The 24,143-nt window shown below is 44.9% G+C and overlaps 2 protein-coding genes across 2 annotated transcripts in view; one reads left to right on the forward strand and one right to left on the reverse strand.

The window, feature by feature from the left end:
- The first annotated feature begins 4,305 nt into the window (after positions 1-4,305).
- On the forward strand, positions 4,306-12,973 carry fam177a1 (family with sequence similarity 177 member A1). Its single transcript, XM_056295958.1, has 5 exons — positions 4,306-4,422; positions 5,341-5,523; positions 5,822-5,888; positions 6,033-6,130; positions 9,417-12,973. The coding sequence occupies exons 1-5, from the start codon at positions 4,354-4,356 to the stop codon at positions 9,636-9,638; spliced, it is 639 nt and encodes a 212-aa protein (XP_056151933.1). The 5' UTR covers positions 4,306-4,353; the 3' UTR covers positions 9,639-12,973.
- Positions 12,974-18,153: 5,180 nt separating this feature from the next.
- The window catches only part of LOC130126721 (zinc finger MYM-type protein 4-like), a 50,987-nt gene continuing 44,997 nt past the window's right edge, over positions 18,154-24,143 (reverse strand). Inside the window, exons 28-31 of the mRNA XM_056296338.1 lie at positions 22,971-23,234; positions 20,833-20,944; positions 19,457-19,525; positions 18,154-18,431 (exon numbers count right to left, since the gene is read on the reverse strand). Of these exons, the coding sequence (XP_056152313.1) occupies positions 18,278-18,431; positions 19,457-19,525; positions 20,833-20,944; positions 22,971-23,234 (599 nt within the window). The 3' untranslated portion in view covers positions 18,154-18,277. The remainder of the gene's footprint in view (positions 18,432-19,456; positions 19,526-20,832; positions 20,945-22,970; positions 23,235-24,143) is intronic.

Raw genomic sequence — 24,143 nt, forward strand, 5'->3', positions numbered from 1 at the left:
GGTTGGGGGAGACGGCCGGAGAGACAGGGTACTCCGTCACCAAATGGGAAATACCGCCACCTAGCGTGCGTTTATCCATTTATTTTTGGCCGATCCGAATGAAAGCAAAGCCTTCATGATTATGCAAGTTTTTTGGCCTCTTTATTCAAATGGCAATGACCTGTGATTACATCCCATTAAATTCCAACAGAAAAGCATTCTTAATTATTAAATTCCAAAATCTGAAATTCCAACAAACAATTGTGCAAAACCAAAGGCACCTAATCTCCTGGTGAAGATGGACACCTATAGGCATCTGACCCTAACCTCGTGGTAATTATGTATCTAGTGGTTTTCTAAATGTTTTTGTTTATTCCTATTGCTTTCAAAAGGAAAGATTCAATTTTTTCTGACCCCAGTGTTGGCTGCCTGGCTGGATAACACCTGTTTAACAACATCTAGTGTTGTAAAAAATATATATATAATTTTCCCCCCCAGTTTGTTAGTACAAGTGACATTTTTACATGGGACATATGCATGAATAAGATGGAGGGCGGTGGAATGGTGAGGATGCAAGGAGTAGAGGTGATGAAGGCGTATGAGTTTAAATACTTGGGGTCGACTGTCCAAAGTAACGGGGAGTGCAGAAGAGAGGCGAAGCAGAGAGTGCAGGCAGGGTGGAGTGGGTGGAGAAGACTGTCAGGAGTGATTTGTGACAGAAGGGTACCAGCAAGACTTGAACGGGAGGCTTACAAGATGGTTGTGAGACCAGCTATGTTGTATTGTTTGGAGACAGTGGCACTGATGAAAAGACAGGAGGTGGAGCTGGAGGTGGCAGAGTTGAAGACGCTAAGATTTTCATTGGGAGTGATGAAGAAGGACAAGATTAGGAATGAGCATATTAGAGGGACTGCTCAGTTTGGACGGTTTGGGGCTAAGCAAGAGAGACAAGATTGAGATGGTTTGGACATGTGTGGAGGAGAGATGCTGGGTATATTGGGAGAAGGATGCTGAATATGGAGCTGACAGGGAAGAGGAAAGGAGGAAGGCCAAAGAGGAGGTTTATGGATGTGGTGAGGGAGGACATACAGGTGGCTGGCGTGACAGAGGAAGATGCAGAGGACAGAAAGAGATGGAAACGGATGATCCGCTGTGGCGACCCCTAACAGGAGCAGCCGAAAGTAGTAGTAGTAGTAATAGTACGAGTGACATTTTTAGAGAGAAGATTTGATCAGAAATGAACAGAGGAGCATTAATTTTGATTTGATTTACACTAATTCTTTCCACATTTAAGTATATTTGTTTTATATTTTGAGTTCTATATGGTCTCAAATAATGAAAATGCTTTCTTATTATTTCAGATATTCTTAACTTATTTCAAGTTAGTGGCTGAAAACACTACTTTTTGAAAACCAGTCAAAAATTAGAGAAATCTTTCAACAAAAAAACAAAAAAGGCCCATAGAAAAAACAGTAAAATTATTAATTGAAATGTGCTTTGGATAACGAAGTCTACTACTACTACTACTACTACTACTACTACTACTACTACTACTACTACTTCCGGTTGCTCTGGGTCGCCACAGTGGATATTCCATTTCCATTTCCATTTCTTCCTGTCCTCTGCATCGTCCTCTGTCACCCCAGCCACCTGCATGTCCTCCCTCACCACATCCATAAACCTCCTCTTTGGCCTTCCTCTTTTCCTCTTCCCTGGCAGCTCCATACTCAGCATCCTTCTCCCAATATACCCAGCATCTCTCCTCCACACATGTCCAAACCATCTCAATCTTGTCTCTCTTGCTTTGTCTCCAGACTGTCCAACCTGAGCTGTCCCTCTAATATACTCTTACCTAATTCTGTCCTTCTTCATCACTACCAATGCAAATCTTAGCATCGTCATCTCTGCCACCTCCAGCTCCACCTCCTGTCTTTTTGTCAGTGCCACTGTCTCCAAACCATATAACATAGCTGGTCTCACTAGCATCTTTTAAACCTTCCCTTTAACTCTTGCTGGTACCTTTCTGTCGCAAATCATTCCTGACACTCTTCTCCACCCACTCCACCCTGCCTGCACTCTCTTCTTCACCTCTTTTCTACACTCCCTGTTACTTTGAACAGTTGACCTCAAGTATTTAAACTCATCCACCTTGGTCACCGGGTGGTATAGTGTTGCAGTGGTTAGCGCGGTCGCCTCACAGCAAGAAGGTCCTGTGTTCGAGCCCCGAGGTAGTCCAACCTTGGGGGTCGTCCCGAGTCATCCTCTGTGTGGAGTTTGCATGTTCTCCCCGTGTCTGCATGGGTTTCCTCTGGGTGCTCCGGTTTCCCCCCACAGTCCAAAGACATGTAGGTCAGGTGAATCGTCCATACTAAATTGCCCCTAGGTATGAATGTGTGTGTCAGCCCTGTGATGGCCGGGAGGCCTGTCCAGGGTGTCTCCCTGCCTGCTGCCCAATGACTGCTGAGATAGGCTCCAGCATCTCTGCGACCCTGAAAGCAGGATAAGCAGTTTGAATAATGGATGGATGGATGGATGGATGGACCTTGGTCACCTCCACTCCTTGCATCCTCACCATTCTGCTGTCCTCCATCTCATTCACGTATATGTACTCTGTCTTGCTCCTACTGACTTTCATTCCTCTTCTCTCCAGTGCATACCTCCACCTCTCCAGGCTCTCCTCAACCTGCAACCTATTCTTGCTACAGATCACAATGTCATCTGCGAACATCATAGTCCATGGAGACTCCTGCCTGATCTCATCCATCAACTTGTCCATCACCATTGCAAACAAGAAAGGTCTCAGAGCTGATCCTTGATGTAATCCCACCTCCACCTTGAACTCATCCGTCATTTTTACCACACACCTCACCACTGTCACACTGCCCTCATACATATCCCTGCACCACTCCTACATACTTCTCTGCCACTCCTGACTTCCTCATACAATACCACACCTCCTCTCTCGGCAACCTATCATATGCTTTCTCTAAATCCACAAAGACACAATGCAACTCCTTCTGACCTTCTCTATACTTCTCCATCAACATTCTCAAAGCAAACATCGGCTCTGTAGAGCTCTTTCATGGCATGAAACCATACTGCTAACAGACTCTTCCTTCAGAATTACCCCTACCCCATTTCTCCTCCTATCCACACCATGATAGAAGAGTTTGAACCCACCTCCGTTGCTCCTGGCCTTACTCCCCTTCCACCTGGTCTCTTGCACACACGATATATCTACCTTCCTTCTCTCCATCATATCAGCAAGCTCTCTCCCCTTCCCAGTCATAGTGCCCACAAATCAAAAAGACATGCATTTTAGGGTTAATACTCCTGTCTGTACCCCTGACCAAGGCAATGGAAAGAAGAACTGGAGTTGATCCCCAGGAGCTGCAGCTGCCCACTGCTCCTCTACAATAGGATGGGTTAAATCCAGAGAACAAATTTCATTGTAACCTGTACAATGACCAGTGCTAAGAATACACTGGCTTGTGCATTCTCCTGGACAACACGGTGGTCCAATGGTTAGCACTGTTGCTTCACAGCAAGAAGGTCTTGGCTCCTGGGTTCGAACCCTAGGCCATCCCAGGTCCTTTCTGTGTGGAGTTTGCATGTTCTCCATGTGTCTGCAAGGGTTTCCTCCGAGTGCTCCGGTTTCCTCCCACCTTCAAAAAGACATGCATGTTAGGGTTAATACTCCTGTCTGTGCCCCTGGCCAAGGCAATGGAAAGAATAAGTGGAGTTGGTCCCCGGGCGCTGCAGCTGCCCACTACTCCTATACAGTAGGATGGGTTAAATGCAGAGAACAAAGTTCATTGTAACTGAAAAACTGTACAATGACAAAATAAAGTGCCTCTCTGGCTTTCTCGTTGGCTGGGTTCGGTGGATAACTAAGTCTACAGAACTGAATTGGAGTGTTATCAAAATGATGCTCAACACACCATATAAAATGGGGGGAAAAAGAGAAATATCTCATTGAAAAGTTTTGTATCAATCAAAGCATTTCGAGCGTTATTGTACCTTTGTATAAATGCAAGAGTTTGGTAACCCTTCCCTTGCAGAGATGAAACCCTGTCCAGTATAAATCAAGCTACACTGTGGCATTGTGATTTGCCACAATGTAGACATGGGACTCAAATCAAAACCATTATCTTGATTGAATAAATCACAAGTTTCCCTATATGACAATTTAATGCGTTTTTTAACCAGATATGGTATAATTTATTACATTATAATTGTATTCTATTCTAATTTCGGTTTGTTCAAATACATACAGCTGACAAGCCAGACCGGAAGTGTTACCGGAAGTGTTACGTGTTGCCCACGGTGGATTTACACAGGTGCCCCAAGACGGACTGAATTTACCAGCTGGAGATGTCAGATTTGTCTTTATACCTTACTAATGTCAACGTTTCTGTGGGGCAAACTATGGAGCCGGAAAAGGTTTGATTTGAAGCCTGCTTTGTTTTGTTAAGTTTTGTTTATCTGTCACTTTAAGCGGTTAGTATTCTGTTTACTTGTTACTTCCGTAGCCCAAAAGCTAACGTAAACATGTACAGTAGCGTAGACATGCAACGTAATAAACGCACCACGGTGCCCTCAGAGCCCTCCAACAGTTTCTTGGAAGGGCAGTACTCAACCATTCAGTGTGGGTAAACTTTCTGAACACGGTAGGATTTGAGCTTTGGTAACGTTTTATAGATATGCCAACTAATGCCACAAAATGTCAAGACTGTAACGACATAGATCCTTTATTGTCCTGCTTGAGGAAATCTGTTGCTACGGTTTCTACATTAAAATGTAAGTTTACATCCATACATATTTACATGTACATCCACACATGTACACATGGGTACACAGATATGCATACTGCACACATATTTAGATAGCATTCAATGGGATTTGATCAGTCGTAGCTAACCTAGATAATTTGTAGCGGCCTGTTAACTACTTGGCAGCTGCATTGCTTTGCTGAAATTTTTTTGCAGCGTAAGGGACTGAAAAAGGACAGAGAGCAATTAAAAAAAATACAGTCCCTTGAATCATCTGTATCAAGTTTGTAAATCTTCAGAAATTTTACCTTTAGTAATTTTACCCACCTTTTCTGTTGGTGTAGGACAATAACATTGTAATGATGATGAAAATAAAAATCATGTCTATTGTTTACAGCATTGAAATTTTACAGTAAAGAAATCTAATTTGCTGTTTGTTTGGAGTATAGTAATAATAATGGCTATGATGTCTCTTCTGTGGTGTTAACTTGTTTATAATGATGTTGTCAAGAGGACACTGGTACAGAAGTCTTATTTTGTTTGGTAGAGAAATCATACTTATGTGCTTTTTCCATAATTTTCTTATTAGAACCTGGAAGGGATGGATGACTTTGAGACTGTGGAGATGGGAGAGCAGGTAGGGGGAGAGCGACAGGGGAAGGTTCCCCGGAGGACAATCTACTTTGCCAGTGGAGAGACCATGGAAGAGTACAGCACAGATGAGGAGGAAGAGGAGGAGCCTTTGAAGAAAGACCTCATGGCTGTGGACCCGGTAAGCTGATCCTCTGACCAGTTTGCATTTTTGATTCACCCCATGACATAACCCTCTTCAAATGGAAAATTGTGTGAGCTATAGAAAGCACTCACTTAACTTAAGCAGGGCAGCTACTGTACCAGCAGTTGTGGTCTATTGTAACACTACACCAAACTGCTGCTGTATGAGGACATGGTCTAGAAGAGGCCTTTAGGTTTAATCACAAGACATTAGAGCGGTTACCTTGCATTGCCCTTTTCTTGTCTAAAAGTGGATGTGTGGTCAGTGTTGTTTGTTGCTTTGTGATATGTTTCAGTCCAAGCTGACCTGGGGTCCATATTTCTGGTTTTATATGTGGCGAGCAGCCACCTCCACTATCTCCGGTAGGCCTTGGTTGCATCTGTCATTCTATACTGCCTAGGGCAATGACTTTACATATTCTTAGATTTCTGGGTGACTTGATTAACTTAACCACGTCTTATCCCTCCTGCTAATGCACCTATGTGCTTGTTTTTTTTCCCCAACAGTGTGTGACTACCTGGGGGAGAGAATGGCATCATTGTTTGGCATCACTTCGCCAAAATACCAGTACGCTATTGATGAGTACTACCGCATGAAGAAGGAGGTACTGTAGCAGACATGCATACACCTTGTCATGCCTGATGTATAAACCTCAGCATAGTCACCATGAAAAAAGGACATAAGCAGAAACAAGCGTGGACACAGACATTTTCTACTTATGAAAACACAACACCAGTTTCAAGCATTCAGTCACAAACAGTAGGGGATTTGTGCCAGCTTAATATAATCACAGAAACTTTAATCAGTTCATCTGGATGCAGTGTTTATTGAGAGAAACATTTCATCTCTCATCTAAGTGACCTCTTCAGTCTCAACTGGCTCCAGGTATCGCCACCCATATAAACAATACAGTGACAAACAACATTTGCCACTGTTTGCAATCACAGCATTGTAAAGTGGCGACAGATGTACTCTTAGCCCCCCCCCCCCCCCCAGTTCACGGATGGTCGTTCCCTTTTCACATAGATGGCCTCTTTGACTCCCTGTTCAAACCAGCATTCCTCCCTATCAAGGATGTGCACATATTCATCCTTGAAAGAGTGGCCACTGGACTGTAGATGGTGTAGACTGCGGAGTCCTGGCCTGACGTGTTAGCTCTCCTGTGTTGTGCCATCTTCTTGGCCAGTATCTGTTTGGTTTCCCCGATGGACAAGTCACAGCAATCCTCCTGGCACCCTGTCCTTGGGGTGGACCAATTTCTGGCGCAGTGTGTTTTGGGGTTTGAAAGCAACCGAGACGCGGTGTTTGGAAAATATGCGTTGCGTCTCAACTTTTCCGAGACTCCCGCCACATACGGAATCAACACTGGTTTACGCTTAGACAGCTGTTGTCCTTCTCCTCTTTTCGATCAGCTGGTGCACTGTTTGGGGGGTCTTCTTGGCTTTGACAAATTCCCAGTTAGGTAAACCATGCTTAATCAGGGCCTGTTTAATGTGGGATTTCTCCCCTTCCCTGGCCGCTGTGTTGGTAGGGATGTTGTCAGCTTGTTAGTACAATGCTGTGATTGCAACTATTCCCCAATCCTCTGAATAGTACACATAGCCATTGTAACTCTAGTTAAAGGTCACGGCAATTTGCATATGAAACTGATCGTTGGTTTCGGTCATTATGCCACTGTATTGTTTATAAGGGTGGGGATACCTGCAGTCAGTTGAGACTGAAGAGGTCACTTAGATGAATGATGAAACGTTTCTGTCAATAAATGTGTACCGATGAAGTGATTCAACTTTCTGTGATTTTCTTACCTGGATTATTGAGCATGCATAAAGACAGCTTAATATAATGGTTGTTGTTGATTATGTTCACCTGTTAGAACATTTAATTTAGTATTCAACTTATTCAGGTTTTCCAGGAGTCTAAAAAAAAAAAAAAAAAGACATCGAGCAGTAGACCACTCAAGTGTTGTGCATTTTGAATTTATTATTGTGCGTAAGGTCTAAGCTTAGGTAAAAGATAGTGATAATAATTTGAGATGTTTCTAGAAATTATGAATAACAGCAAGTTTGTCAAATCATAAGAAGTAACGGCGACAGCAAGTAATGTAAAGGCTAGAAAATGGGCACAATCTCTAAATGAACTGTCTCACCAGAGAGTTTCATTGTCTTCCAACAAACAGTCCTGACCCTGTTAAAGGCTGATACAGTTGGAAGTTGGAAGTTTACATACACTTAGGTTGAAGGCATCAAAATTCTTTTTTTTTAACCACTCCACAGATTTCATGTTTACTAACTAGTTTTGGCAAGTCGGTTAAGACATCTACTTTGTGCATGACACAAGTAATTCTTCCAACAATTGTTTACAGACAGATTTCACTTATAATTCACTATATCACAATTCCAGCGGGTCAGAAGTTTACATGCACTTAAGTTGACTGTGTCTTTGATGATGTCATGGCTTGAGAAGCTTCTGATAGGCTAATTGACATCATTTGAGTCAATTGGAGGTGTACCCGAGGATGTATTTTAAAGCCTACCTTCAGACTGCTTGACATCATGTGAAAAATCAAAAGAAATCAGTCAAGACCTAAAAAAAATATTTGTGGACCTCCACAAGTCTGGTTCATCCTCTGGCTCATGAAGGTGCCACGTATGACCGTGGTATGTTCATGAAAATTTATTTTTTTTACTTGCATACTAATGTTGTACAAACATTAGTATGCAAGTATAAGCACCATGGTGCAGCCGTCATACCGCTCAGGCAGTAGACGCGTTCTGTCCCCTAGAGACGAACGTACTTTGGCGCAACAAATGCAAATCAATCCCAGAACAGCAGCAAAGGACCTTGTGAGAATGCTGGAGGAAACAGGTACAAGTGTCTATATCCGCAGTAAAGCGAGTCCAATGTTGACATAACCTGAAAGGCTGCTCAGCAGGGAAGAAGCCACTGCCCCGAAACTGCCACAAAAAAGCCTGACTACGGTTTGCAACTGCACATGGGGACAAAGGTGAAATGTCCTCAGGTTCATCCATCCATCCATCCATCCATCCATCCATCCATTATCCAAACCGCTTATCACTGGGAATGCGATGAAAGAAATAAAAGCTGAAATGAATCATTCTCCCCTATTATTCTGACATTTCACACTCTTAAAGTAGTGATCCTAACTGACTGAACTAAGACAGGGAATGCTAATTAGGATTATATGTCAGGAATTGGGAAAAACTGAGTTTAAATGTATTTGGCTAGGGTATGTGTAAACGTCTGACTTCAAGTCAAGTCAGTTTTATTTGTATAGCCCATTATCACAAATTTGCCTCACTGGGCTTTACAGCAACACAACATCCTGACCTTAAACCTTTGCATCAGCTAAGGAACAGCTACCTAAAAAAAAAAAAAAAAAACTTTAACAGGGAGAAAAATAGGAAGAAACCTCAGGGAGAGCAACAGAGGAGGGATCTCTCTCCCAAGACACACAGATATGCAATGGATGTTGTGTTTACACAGTTTACAGAACACAACATTGAAAGAAGGTAACAGAATTATAATGAACTTATAAAATATATGACGAATTTGATGAGGAGGATGTCAAGCAGTGTCCAGATGCCACCGGAACAGCCCAGGACCTAAGCCACATGACCACCATTCAATGTAGACCTGACAGGAGGACAGACTACACAAGCACACAGGGGAGACTCACATCACACCATTCACATACACGGGAGAAGAGACAAGAAAAACCATCAGTCACACATTGGAGAGAGAGAGAAGCATATAAACAAGTCTGGATGAAACAAATGCATGTAGAGTCCGTAGCTCTGTCTTGTATTAAAAACAACAACAGTGCATTAACGATCTAACTCCAGCATTTTCCTTCTGGCTCTCTCGTGCAGGAGGAGGAGGAGGAGGAGGAGAACCGTCTGTCCGAGGCGGCAGAACGTCAATTTGACGAGCAGCAGAGGCAGGAGCAGGAGAACCTCGTGCCTCTTCATGCTCCTACAGTGGAGCAGCCGGAGGGCTCAGGGGCCTCCTTCGTCAACGTCAGCTTTGAACTTGACCCCGAGCCAGCCCTCAGCGCTCCCGACACCAACAGAGTCCCCGCCCCGCTCTCCTGAACCCCGACATGCAAACAAGAGCTTTTACTATTCACAGACTTCTAACTCTCCCATGTGGCTTGGCATACATCCAGAATCCAGTCAATTTATTTTTTTCTTATGTAACATAGATTAATGGCATTAATATTTTTGTATGTTTTCATTTTTATATTTGAAGTTTATTTTCAATGCAATGCATGACAAAGGGCTGTTTAAGTTACTGGATTCCCTCTATATATGAATGTAGTTTAGTGTATAGTGTTTGAAAGATGGAGATGTGGGATGTAGTTGTTTCCAGACTACGACAACAGCAGCAGGGTTAGATCAAGGATTGGGCTAATTCATTTAAAATTTGGAATTAGTCCAGCCATCCATCCATTATCCAAATCACTTATCCTTACCCAGGGTCGCGGGAATGCTGGAGCCTATCCAAGCAGTTGTCTTGATAGTGAAATGAAGCCCCATTTATATCTCATACGACAGTTTTCATTTTTGGTAGTTTATTCATTATTTGGAAAAGAGCTTTCTTTTGTTTAGTGGACAAAATATGGCTTTTCAGCTTCAAAAGTTGGATTGACTGAGTTGGAGGGGAGTTGGCCACATCCCTGGGCTGTCCAACACCATGTTATACCCAGATGTTAGTCTTAACTAGTAGTATGCAAAATGAGAATTATACATTTGACATTATTTTTTGGGTAGTGGGTCTAAATGGCTCTTCACTTCCTTCTACTCCAGTATTTCAGCCTTTACTCCTTATATCCTACAACGTCTAGTCCTTGTTGGTCCATGGGAGTAACAATGCATTCGAGAAAACTGGAAACTCGGAAATATTCAACTTTCAAACCAGAAGCTGAATGTGTTCTTTGAGCACCTGGTCTGACAATATGTTGTACCCCGCTGTTCGGTGGTCTCTCCCGGCTACACCATCACAGATCTCCTGAAATGCGGTGGTTTTCAGAACAGCGTCATTGATGTGTCATGAATTAGGCAAACCCTATCCCTAAGATGAACCCTAACCTCCCATCTGTGGCACTGTTCTGAAATCCTGTGGCGTTTAATGCGGTTCACACTGTCATCTCTGAAGAAATGTTCCTCGCTGGCATGACTCGGTCTCACCCCTATTCGTGTTCTCATTGTGCGAAGAGGAAGGGATGCTGTGGCTGTAGTTGTAATATGGATTGGTTTACTATTATTAGTTTCTATTACTGAAAGAGCCATTAGTCTATACTAATCCCCGCAGGGCCAAGTCAAGGGCTTACTAGACCAAGACCCAACTTGGTTAATATTATGAATCCCTCATATTTAATTCCCATATTTACTTGACCCCTTCTTGTTTCCTTCTAGAGATGAGTTGTAAGCTCAGAACTGATATTCGGTATTTTCTCTAGTTATCGCAGTTCCAGTCTGCTGTCAGTTTCTATCTCCCAGTAAGTGTTTGTTTGAATTGGCGGTAGGGGTTAAGCTGATATATAGCCTGCTATGATTGGGACTGTGGCTGGCCCTGCATGGTTCTGTATTGACTGATGGACTTCTATATTGGTAGTGACTGCACTCACTGTGTGGTGGTTAAAATACGTCAGCTGCAGGGTAATTGATCATGCCTGTCAAGTACCAATAGACATGAATAATTTCCTGTGCAAGTTGTCTAAGTGCACTGAGGTGTGCTATGGTCTTTTCACTTGACATCATGGCACCTTTCCGGCGCCATTATGCATTCAGATTTAATTCAGATGGAAGGAATAATCAGGCTGACCACAGTTCAGTGCCCTTTCTCTGTCAAAGTGTCCTTGTGGAAACACGCCATATGATTTTGTAGCTGCAGAGCAGGCCGACAACGTAAGCGAGTGCCCGTCTTTATTGTCTTTCTTTTTTATGATAGTTATTCGTAATGATATGGCTTTACGATGTAATGAAGAACCTCAGTTTTCAGCTAAAGACACCCGAGGTGTTTTCTTATTTGTCCGACTTTGGCATCCTGGTTTGATGGTATTCTCCTTCCCAACTTTTCAAAACATCCAAGCATCAACCTCAGGTCTTGCCATTGCAGGGATATTGGACATTTCTGACTAAAATTAAATTTTGATTTGGATCTATAAGCAGAGTGGAATCACGTTATTCAATATATTCCCCTCTGGCAAATCAGCTTTGAGTAATCCTGGCAGCTGTTTGGACATTTTAAGACGAGCCTCTCTCGTGCAGATCAGAGATGAACTGGAATAGTGTATTACTACCAATGTAATGACACACACGGTTGCGATGACAGATTAGTAGAGGAGTTTAGAAAGCTGAACAGTATGAAGAAGTCCGTGGAGGTTGGCTTTTAGGGGAGGTGTGATAAATCATATCCATTATACACATTTTCATATTAGTCCCAGAAAGTTGAATCAGTTCATCTGGACACAACGTTTGAGAGAAATGTTTTATCACTCATCTGAGTGACCTCTTCAGTCTCAACTGACTGCAGGTATCCCCACCCTTAGAAACAATACAGTGGCATAAGGATCGGTTTGTTATACAAATTACCTTGACCATTAACTAGAGTTACAGTGGTCATGTGTACTATTCACAGAGGATTGGGGAATAGTTGCAATCACAGCATTGTAAGATGGTGACGGATGTACTCTCAGGCCCCCCCCCCCAGTTCAGGGATGGTCATTCCCTCTTCACATAGATGGCCTCTTTGACTCCCCATTCAAACCAGCGTTCCTCCCTATCAAGGACGTGGGCATCCTCATCCCTGAAAGAGGGGCCACTGGTCTGTAGATGGTGTGGACTGTGGAGTCCTGGCCTGACACGTTAGCTCTTCTGTGTTGTGCCATCCTCTTGAACAGCGCTGATGTATAAGTCATGGCAATCCTCCTGTCACTTAACAGTGACTGTTTGTGCCGGGGGATCCCATCCTAGGATTGCCATGGGGGACACCTGCAGTCTGGTGAGACTGAGGGGGGGGCGTTTCAACACTCACACTTAGATGAGTGTTGAAACGTTTCTCTCAATAAACGTTGTGTCCAGATGAACTGATTCACCTTTCTGTGATTTTCTTACCTCGATTATTGAGCATGCATAGATACATTTCCATGTTAGGCTCGTAAGTGCCATCATTAGTTGGTCATCATAGGTGTCCAAAGACATTTTCTTGAGTCAAGACCTCACGCAAAAAAAAATAAAAAATCCAATTTTTCTTCTCTACAACCGCTCACTACTCTTTATGTTGTTTTATTTTGCTTCACACACATGCAGGAGTGCATGTGAAGAGAATTCTTGCCATGATTGAAATCCTAATGGAAGATTTCATTATACTTTAGAGAGTTGGGAAAATGGCAAATGTTCACCGCAAAAATCTGCAGTGATTTATTTTCTTTCTCATTTTGGGGGTGGGGTGTGGGGAGGGGGTTAAAATGTATGAAGAAGCAAATTTATTAATATCACTGAAAACAAAGATACTTATTTTATATTTATTGTGAATTAATAAATCTTTCAAAGTTCAAAAATATTGTGCAATTCTGCTTCACGAAGGGCTGCACTGAGCCCTTTTACTAAAGGTGTTTGTGTGTGTGTATGTGTGTATATATATATATATAAACTCCGCACAAAAAGTAAGGAAATGTGTGTCTGGTAGATTATTTCTTTGTTGTAACAATGCTTCTTGGCAATAAATCTTATATCAGGCAGCTGATTGTCAGCACCTGGGGTACCAGAAGCGCAAAACAAGAGTCAATAGCAACAGCAAAATAAGCTGTTTGGCATTGGCAGAGAAGATTTGGCAAATTTTTCTGTAACTGGTAACTGGTTCAGGGCTACACAAATCAACTTGTCTATTTTCCTTACGGAAGAACAAAAGCACCATACAGTGTTCAACATGCCTTTGGGTTTATTACAGAACAGGAAATGAAAGGGGGGGGGACGTTCCGTTATTTAATAAATTGATTTAATTTGCCAATAACTAAAATTCCATAACACCAATAATGATATCACAAGCCATATTTTGGCTTTTGGTGATGTGGTCGTTCCCCTTCTAGACATTTTGGGCTATACCTGTATATATATTATATATGTTCAAAAAGTAAGACACCGTTTCCTTTAACACCACCGGTGGGGGGGGGGTATTCCCTTTAGTTATCTAACCTGGTAACAACAAAGTGAAAGAGTAACTGAAGCAGATTTCAAGTTTTGCATGTAATTCTGATGGACAACATTTACCTCCGTGTTGATTTTTTACCAGATTTGCTGATAAAACGCCAGGTAGACGGAGCCAATGTCTAAGAGATAAAGAAGACAACAGTATGACGTGTTGAAGTGGGACTTTAGAGAAGGTTTGGACAGCACTCGACATGACAGGCCTCGAACAAAAATCTCGACTGTTTTGAACTTGGGGCAAAAATGAACCCTGAGACCTAAAACCAAAGACAAAAATCTGTACAATCGCATGTTATCGGCACAGGAACACCGATAGATCTTAAGCAGCACTCACGCTCACGCTCACGCTCACGCTCACACACACACACACACACGACTGAAGAAAAATAGGTATTTCAGGAAACTCAGTATTTCAGAAGCTGGATTACATTTTCAACAGTACATTTCCAGTAAGCATCCATCCATCTTACATTCTTTTCAAAATTATTATTTTTTTGGCATTTCCACCTTTATTAGATAGCGATAGTCGAGAGAGACGGCAAAGGCAGGGGAGAGAGAGAGGGGATGACATGCAGCAAAGGGCCCGAGCCGGATTCGAACCCGAGGCCGCTGGGGTAAGGACTCAGCCTTATGTGGTACCTCGCCACCGGGGTGCCCCGCCATCTTACAATCTTCAATTTGCACCCAAGCAGCATTTTGTGCACAAAAGCGCAAGATCTAAATCTCTCCGTTCGGTCTGATGAAGACTTTTGTCTTCTGTATAATTCTCTTCAGGTGGGAAGTCCAAGATGAGCCCTAACGCTTAATTCCCTTCGGCACCAACAGCCGTGACGGGTTGTGGTAATAATATCCATCCAAACGATAAAATCTAGGAGGTGAATTAGTCTCCCTTCCCCCCCACCCCTTTTTTCTCCCCAATTGTATCCGGTCAATTACCCCGCTCTTCCGAGACGTCCTGTTCACTGCTCCACCCCCTCTGCTGATCCAGGGAGGGCTGCAGACTACCACATACCTCCTCCGATACATGTGGAGTCGCCAGCCGCTTCTTTTCACCTGACAGTGAGGAGTTTCACCATGGGGATGTAGCGCGTGGGAGGATCACGCTATTGCCCCCCGGACAGGCGCCTCGACCGACCAGAGGAGGCGCTAGTGCAGCGACCAGGACACACACCCACATCCGGCTTCCCACCTGCAGACACGTCCGATTGTGTCTGCAGGGATGCCCGACCAAGCCGGAGGTAACGCGGGGACTCGAACCGGCGATCCCCATGTTGGTAGGCAACGGAATAGACCGCCACGCTACCCGGATGCCCCCAGTCTCTCTTTTTTGTCCGTTAATCCATCTAAAATGTAATATTGATTTCAACCAGACTCGACTGAGCCGCAATAAAGAGCTGCAGTAAAACGTCCTCAATGCAACCTTCTGAGTCCAAAGTTAAAACTGACGACAGCCACAAAAAAGAAAAACTAACAAAGAAACATGAAGGTCACGGTCACGATACTGTGGTTTGGATTGTACATGCTGCTGCTAGCTGAAGACAGGCGGGGACAGAAACGGGCAATAAAACGGCCTGCATGGCGCCTGTGGGATCTGTGCTTCCTGCACGCTGCAGGTCCAAAGGTTCAGAAAACGATCAATGGAATAAAACCCTTCATGTGGCCACTTTGTCTTCTACAATGTATCAAGTGCCGGTTCTGTAATAAAAATCTCGAATGGTTACATACTAACGTTTGCTGGTCGATGTAAGAACTTATTACGTCAACTGACGGCTATTACAACAAGTGGGGGTTACGACTTCCGGGTCGAATTATGTAACACTTCAACGGTTGATGTGAAAACATGTCAGATGTTTGATTTCCTGTCTGTTTAACACCAAGAGTTGTGTGTCTGTGAATGTTCTCATTCATCCAGGTCATGGTTATCCAAAGGAGTTGAATCAAGTGCAACTGGACTTGTCCGTGAAGATGTTTCGCCTCTCATCCAAGAGGCTTCATCAGTTCGTGCCTTTCTGACTAGACCAAGCTAGGCCAAGCTAGACTAGCTAGAGAGGCGAAACGTCTTCACGGATATATACCAAGTCCAGTTGCACTTGATTCAACTCCTTTGGATAACCAAGAGTTGTGTGTCTGTGTGTGTGGTGGCCAAGGCTGGTGCAGTGTTTCCAAAGCTTGAATCTGGACTGTTGTCCTGTGACTCATCCCATCCCCATCTTCTTCCATCACAAGAAATCCAAATTCAAAAAGTATTTTTTGTACCCCCCCCCCCTCTCCTTTTTCTCCCCAATTGCACTTGGCCAGTTACCCCACTCTTCCGAGCCGTCCCGGTCTCTGCTCCACCCCCTCTGCCGATCCGGGGAGGGCTGCAGACTACCACATGCCTCCTGCAAAACATGTGGAGTCACCAGCGGCTTCTTTTCACTTGACAGTGAGGAGTTTCACCAGGGGGACGTAGCGCGCGGGGGGATCACGCTATTCCCCCCAGCCCCCCCCCCGAACAGGCACCCCGACCAACCAGAGGAGGCGCTAGTGCAGCGACCAGGACACATACCCACATCCGGCTTCCCCCACCTGCAGACACGGCCAATTGTGTCTGTAGGGATGCCCGACCAAGCTGGAGGGTAACACGGGGATTCGAACTGGCGATCCCCTGTGTTGGTAGGCAACGGATTAGACCGCCATGCCACCCGGACGCCCTTAAATTCAAAAAGTGGCTGCCTTCTCAAATTAACAACTGATCCAACATGATTTATGTAAAAAATTGACACGATGTTTCCACTCGTCTGAACCCCGGCTGTGCTTTTGGTAATAAATACACAGTGGGGTTCAGACAACGGTTAAAAAACAACCAGCAGCTATTGAATTAGAAACGACCAAATTATTACGCTCACTTTTTCTCACATTAATAGTTTTTTATTACGTTAACTGCTGTTAAGAGTTCCCTACTGCGGTTCTCCCCCCTACATCAGATCAGGGTCAAAGGGCAAATGGGGAAGAAAAAAAGACGTACGGGGGAGTAATGGCAGAAGGGAGTAAAAGATGGCACAGATACCATAAGGGGAAAGAGACCCCGGAGAGACGACAGGCCGGAGGGATGAAAGGCACGTATGATGAACAGCGTTTTGCTTTAGGGGACCCCTCCGCTTCCATCCAACTATTTTCTGCCAAAAGTTGAAGCAGCAAAGAAGAAAATTTAAACAGAAATGGCAAATAAAACCCCCCAGAATACAGAGGCGCTTTTAACCCCCCCCCCCCGGGGTGGAAAACTGACTTTGTTGATTAGGAGCTTCTGTGTTAAAGACATCTGGAACATCCATCCATCCATTCTCCAAACCGCCTGTCATACTCAGGGTCGCGGGATGCTGGAGCCTATCCCAGCTGTCACTGGGCAGCAGGCGGGACACCCCGGACAGGCCGCCAGTCCATCACAGGGCCGACACACACACACACACACATTCACACACACACACACACATTCACACCTAGGGACAACTTCGTATGGCCGATTCACCTGACCTCCATGTCTTTGGACTGTGGGAGGAAACCCACGTAGACGCGGGGAGAACATGCAAACTCTGCACAGGACGACCCGGGATGACCCCCAAGGTTGGACTACCCCGGGGCTCGAACCCGGACCTTCTTGCTGTGAGGCGACCCCGCCTCACAGCAAGAAGGTCCACTGTGCCACCATGCTGCATCTGGAACAGGATTGTAGAATTTCTCTGAAGGCAAATAATTATCAACCCGTCTGCATTTCCCTGGTCAGGGTTCGCCTGGTGCCGTGAGCCGCAAGCTGAAGCTGAGCTTCGTGGTTTTACTTTCCACGGTTTTGTAATGATCGCCTGCTTTAGTGCTGATATTCTGGATGTGGGCAACTTACATCAACTTCTCAAATGAGCACTGAAAGAGCTCATTAGAGGGAACAATGGTGAAAAAGATGGGATTGTGGGCACATGGGGGGGGTACAGGCCTTTTAATGAGGCCTCCAGCAACCGGCAAAAAATGGTTGTGATCACAGATCTGTGTCACCGTGAGCTGTCTCTTTTACAACCACGAGTAATACTAAGAGCCATATTTGTATATCAAAGTGCTGATGCAAAGAGGATCCTCTTCTCATTCCCTGCTGAACAACATCCGACGGCGTGCACGCCGTTCCAGCTCGACTGGACGTGTGTTGTTATCAACACGGCATCTGACCACCGACATCTCATATTCCTTGTCTGCCTTGGTGAGCTGTCTTTATGGGAATAGACACTGAGGTAATTGCTTATATATATATATATATATATATATACACACACACACACACATATATACACACACACACATATATATATATATATATATATATATATATAAAAAACACCCCAGTCTTTGAAAATCTGGCACCGTGGCTGTCGTATCCCTTCGCTGGAAAAGGTCACCACCGATGCAGGGAAGACTGTTTAATGACGTGCTCTTTCTCCTCCGCCCGTGAACAGATGTGGTGGTGCTGGTTGGATGTGTGCGACCACGACGTCGCATCGTCAACGCGAGCCGCCTTCGTCAGCATGCGGCGACGGTGAGACGAGCTGCCGAGCGGCTCCCTGGCCCTGGTGCAGCTCTCGGACAGCCAGGATGCGCGTGAGCATGCTCTGTAAGATGCCGTCTTGTAGCGGCTCAGAAGTAAACCAGCGGGTACTGTGCGTTTCAGAGAGGAGAGAGAAAACAACACCAGAACAAATGAGGGGTTTAAGCACCCCTATAATGACACTTGATATCAGTCTACCTGTATTTGCAGACGTTTGCTCTCACCGGCAAATTAGGAAAATAATTCACTGCATTGAAACATCAAATTCAAACCAAGTCTCTGATTGGCTGTGTTGTGATTGGTCAATAAAACTCTTCCATAGGAACCATAGAAACGCCTCCCCCCCTTTTTTCTCTCCAATCATACCCGTCCAATTACCCCACTCTTCCAAGCCGTCCCGATCGCTGCCCAACCCCCTCTGCTGATCCGGGGGAGGGCTGCAGACTACCACCTGCCTCCTTCGATACATGTGGAGTCGCCAGCCGCCACTTTTCACCTGACAGTGAGGAGTTTCACCAGGGGGACGTAGCGCGTGGGAGGATCACGCTACCCCCCCCCCCCCCCAGACAGGCGCCCCGACCAACCGGAGGAGGCGCCAGTACAGTGACCAGGACCTTTACCCACATCCGGCTTCCCGCCTGCAGACACGGCCAATCGTGTCTGTAGGGACGCCTGACCAAGCCGGGGGTAACACGGGGATTTGAACCGGCGATCCCCGTGTTGGTAGGCAGAGGAATAGACCGCTACACCACCTGGACACCCCAGAAACGCTTTTAGAATAAATGGCATCCAAGATGTTTGAGAGCAGAATTGAACAGGTCAACGGTCAACCAGGTAGATCGCAATTAAGAACTCCACATCCTGAGTGAAACCTTTTACACAGCGCACAGCGACAGAGCAAAAAGTTGTTGCCCTTTTCTTTTCATTACCATTACCCAAATTAGAGATGTGACAGAATTACGGGGGGGACACGTTGCACTGCCATACTATCTCCCAGGCATCTGCTTCCCCGGCCACAAAGACTCTGGATGGAACCGCTGATACAGATCCTAGGACTGATATTTACTACAGAAAAAAAAAAAAGGATTTGGGGCTTAACACCAGTCAACTTGAGGCTACAAGAGAAGGCTTTAACCTGTCTGTGTGAACGGTCTGTTCAGGCTGCAGGTAGAACACATCGGTTCTCTTCCTCATGGACTCGGAGCTGGAAAACAACAGCATGCGAAGAGGCAGAGCAGAAAAGAACCAGCGTCAATAGTGATAAAACTTTACTTCTGTTTAGCATAAAAGGTCTTTTGTGTGTGGTGTGTATGTGCATACGAGGGGGGGGGGCAGCTGCAGACAGACACACACACACACACCTCGCACCTTTCATCAGACAGGAAGCAGTGCATGGTCATGGCCACTGAGGAAGTGATATTTGGCACCATGGACTGAGACTATGTAGCTTCAGCTGAAATACAATCCACTATGCCGTGTTTCATCCCTGGCACCACCCCGTGCTGGGAATCAAACCAGCGGCCTTTTGTGAGTCGTCTCCTCATAGCGCTGCTGTGTGTAATATTTCGGCCTTCCTGCCTCGTAACACAACAAGTAAACATCAGCTGGGGTGACGACAACATGTTACTGACTGAAACAAAGCAAATGACCTGATTACCGCATTCAGAAGCACAGAAGCTGAGCTGGCTGAGTAGTTCTGGATGCTTGACGTACCCCCCTCCCCCCCACCCCAACGACTTGGCACACATTCCCTCAGGAAACTATGTAGCAACTGCAGGAAATATGTGACAGTGTTGCAAAATGGAAGATGTCGTGTTTCCAAGACCCCTCTATTTAAACATGTTTGTCTTGCTCCCCCCCCCCCCCCACACACCTTTTTCTCCCCAGTTGAATTTGGCCAACTACCCCCCTCTGCCGATCTGGGGAGGGATGCAGACTACCACATGCCTCCTCCGATACATGTGGAGTCGTCACCTGCTTCCTTTCACCTGACAGTGAGGAGTTGCACCAGGGGGACGTAATGCGTGGGAGGATCACGCTATTCCCCCCAGTTCCCCCTCCCCCCTAAATAGGTGCCCCGAACGACCAGAGAGGGCACTAGTGCAGCGACCAGGACACACATCCACATCTGGCTTCCCACCCACAGACACGGCCAATTGTGTCTGTAGGGACGGCTGACCAAGCCGGAGGTAACACGGGGATTCGAACTGGTTGGTTTGAACATTGTTGGTAGGCAACGGAACAGACCGTTACGCTACCTGGATGCCCTGTTTTGTTTGCTTTACATTGTTTTTGTTAGCCACATCGCTGAGGTCAGAGGTCAGCATTCGAGTGAAATTACATGAAGCATCTTTAATGTTTTGCCTAACCCTCCCTTTAAGGCCCCATAGCTGCACAAGCTGTATGGCGGTTGCAGGGTGTGCACCGTGGTTTTTCAGGGTCAGACAGGGTCGGGTGGCAAGTTGCATGTATATGAACGTGTGTGTGTGTGTGTGTGTGTGTGCGCCTTACCATCTGGAGAGGTAGAACTCATAGAGTCTGACGGGACAGCGTAGTGGGTTGGAGATGTTTTCTGGCATCTCCATGTCTCCCTCTTCCTCCTGGAGACTCGTCTTAGAACATTCTAGAATTGACAGCAACATGTATGCGAAGCACTTAACACATTTTGGAGACACCCTGTCATCACTGGAGACATTGCTAACACATTGCTAACCCAGGACCTTCTTGCTGTGAGGCAACAGCACTAACCACTGGGCCACCATTTTGTCATGCTAACTTATATTTTTTGTTTAGTAACTTTTTCCACATTTCCAAATTAATGGAGGACAGCGTGAACAGAAACTGTCTCTGATTGTCTTCAGCTAAATTTAAATTTGCAGTAATGCCTTGAAAGGCTTCATACAAACCCCAATTCCAATGAAGTTGGGACGTTGTGTAAAACGTAAATAAAAACAGAATACAATGATTTGCAAATCCTTTTTGACCTAGATTCAATTGAATACACTACAAAGACAAGATATTTAATGTTCAAACTGATAAACTTTATTGTTTTTTTGCAAATATTCACTCATTTTGAATTTGATGCCTGCAACACGTTCCAAAGAAGCTGGGACAGGGGCATGTTCACCACTGTGTTACATCACCTTTCCTTTTAACAACACTCAATAAGCGTTTGGGAACTGAGGACACTACTTGTTGAAGCTTTGTAGGTGGAATTCTTTCCCATTCTTGCTTGATGTGCGACTTCAGTTGCTCAACAGTCCGGGGTCTCCGTTGTCGTATTTTGCGCTCCATAATGCGCCACACATGTTCAATGGGAGACAGGTCTGGACTGCAGGCAGGCCAGTCTAGTACCCGCACTCTTTTACTACGAAGCCATGCTGGTGTAACACGTGCAGAATGTGGCTTGGCATCGTCTTGCTGAAATAAGCAGGGACGTCCCTGAAAAAGACATCGCTTGGATGGCAGCATATGTTGCTCCAGAACCTGTATGTACCTTTCAGCATTAATGGTGCCTTCACAGATGTGCAAGTTACCCATGATGCCATGGGGACTAACACACCCCCATACCATCACAGATGCTGGCTTCTGAACTTGGCGCTGATAACAATCTGGATGGTCCTTTTCCTCTTTAGCCCGGAGGACACGACGTCCATGATTTCCAAAAACAATTTGAAATGTGGACTCGTCAGACCACAGCACACTTTTCCACTTTGCGTCAGTCCATCTCAGATGAGCTCGGGCCCAGAGAAGCCAGCGGCGTTACTGGATATTGTTGATATATGGCTTTGGCTTTGCATGGTAGAGTTTTAACTTGCACTTGTAGATGTAGCGACAAACTGTGTTAACTGGCGATGGTTTTCCCAAGTGTTCCTGAGCCCACATGGTCATATCCTTTACAGAATGATGTCAGTTTTTAATGCAGTGCCGCCTGACGGGTTGAAGGTCACGGGCATTCAATGTTGGTTTTTGGCCTTGCCGGTTACGGGCAGAGATTTCTCCGGATTCTCTGAATCTTTTGATGATATTATGGACTGGAGCTGATGAAATCCCTAAATTCCTTGCAACTGTACGTTGAGAAACGTTGTTCTTAAACTGTTGGACTATTTGCTCATGCAGTTGTTCACAAAGTGGTGAACCTCGCCCCATCCTTGTGAATGACTGAGCCTTTCGGGGATGCTCCTTTCATACCCAATCATGACACTCGCCTGTTTCCGGTTAACCTGTTCACCTGTGGAATGTTCCAAACAGGTGTTTTTTGAGCATTCCTCAACTTTCCCAGTCTTTTGTTGCCCCTGTCCCAGCTTCTTTGGAATGTGTTGCAGGCATCAAATTCAAAATGAGTGAATATTTGCAAAAAACAATAAAGTTTATCAGTTTGAACATTAAATATCTTGTCTTTGTAGTGTATTCAATTGAATATAGGTCGAAAAGGATTTGCAAATCATTGTATTCTGTTTTTATTCACGTTTTACACAACGTCCCAACTTCATTGGAATTGGGGTTTGTACATCTACTACTACTACTACTATTACTACTACTACAACTACTATTACTACTACTACTACTACTTTCAGCTGCTCATCCGTTGAAACACTTCATACACTTGTTTAAGATAAAACAAAAAAAAAAGATCATATGGACTGTACCCGTCTCACTGCGGGCTCGCTTGGGTGGCTTAACGCTGGCTGCTTGGTATCGGAGGTAGTGGGCTTTGGCGGTGTGGCCGCAGGGTCTGGAGTGGCGGGTGAAGTTGGCGAAGGAGAGGCATCGATGTTGGGCCAGCGTAGTGAAGCGGAGGGCCTTCGTGCAGAAGAAGAGCAGCGTGTTGAGAAGCACCACGGGGGAGTAGGCACCCAGCTGCTTACAATCCCACAGGAAGGCCTCCTCCACACGGGAGGAGACAACACAGCCTATGGGTGGGGGTGATGGAGGTGAGGGTCAAAGGGACGTGGGGCTCAGTAGTAAGACGATCAAATCAAAGCATTCCTTTTTGTCCCCCTCTTTTCATCTCAAGTTCAAATATCCAGTTCCCTGTTCTATTCAGGCCTAGGGCCGGGGGGGCCGGGGGGGGTATGGCTAAACATATATATCGTGATATTTTAGAAAAGTTTGGCGATACACAACATATATCTTCATATTTATACATTCTCTCTGAAATAGCTTAGCAGAATTATTTTGTGTTGTGAGAAGAAGCACGTTTTGACTAAAAAGCCTGTATGAAATACAATCAAATATGCAAACTTGGAAATAAACACATTGCTGTAATGCACACTGATTATATATATATATATATATATATATATATATATATATACACTACCGTTCAAAAGTTTGGGATCACCCAAACAATTTTGTGTTTTCCATGAAAAGTCACACTTATTCACCACCATATGTTGTGAAATGAATAGAAAATAGAGTCAAGACATTGACAAGGTTAGAAATAATGATTTGTATTTGAAATAAGATTTTTTTTACATCAAACTTTGCTTTCGTCAAAGAATCCTCCATTTGCAGCAATTACAGCATTGCAGACCTTTGGCATTCTAGCTGTTAATTTGTTGAGGTAATCTGGAGAAATTGCACCCCACGCTTCCAGAAGCAGCTCCCACAAGTTGGATTGGTTGGATGGGCACTTCTTGCGTACCATACGGTCAAGCTGCTCCCACAACAGCTCAATGGGGTTCAGATCTGGTGACTGCGCTGGCCACTCCATTACCGATAGAATACCAGCTGCCTGCTTCTGCTCTAAATAGTTCTTGCACAATTTGGAGGTGTGTTTAGGGTCATTGTCCTGTTGTAGGATGAAATTGGCTCCAATC

Source organism: Lampris incognitus, chromosome 16 (assembly GCF_029633865.1).
Source record: "Lampris incognitus isolate fLamInc1 chromosome 16, fLamInc1.hap2, whole genome shotgun sequence".
NCBI lineage: Eukaryota > Metazoa > Chordata > Actinopteri > Lampriformes > Lampridae > Lampris > Lampris incognitus.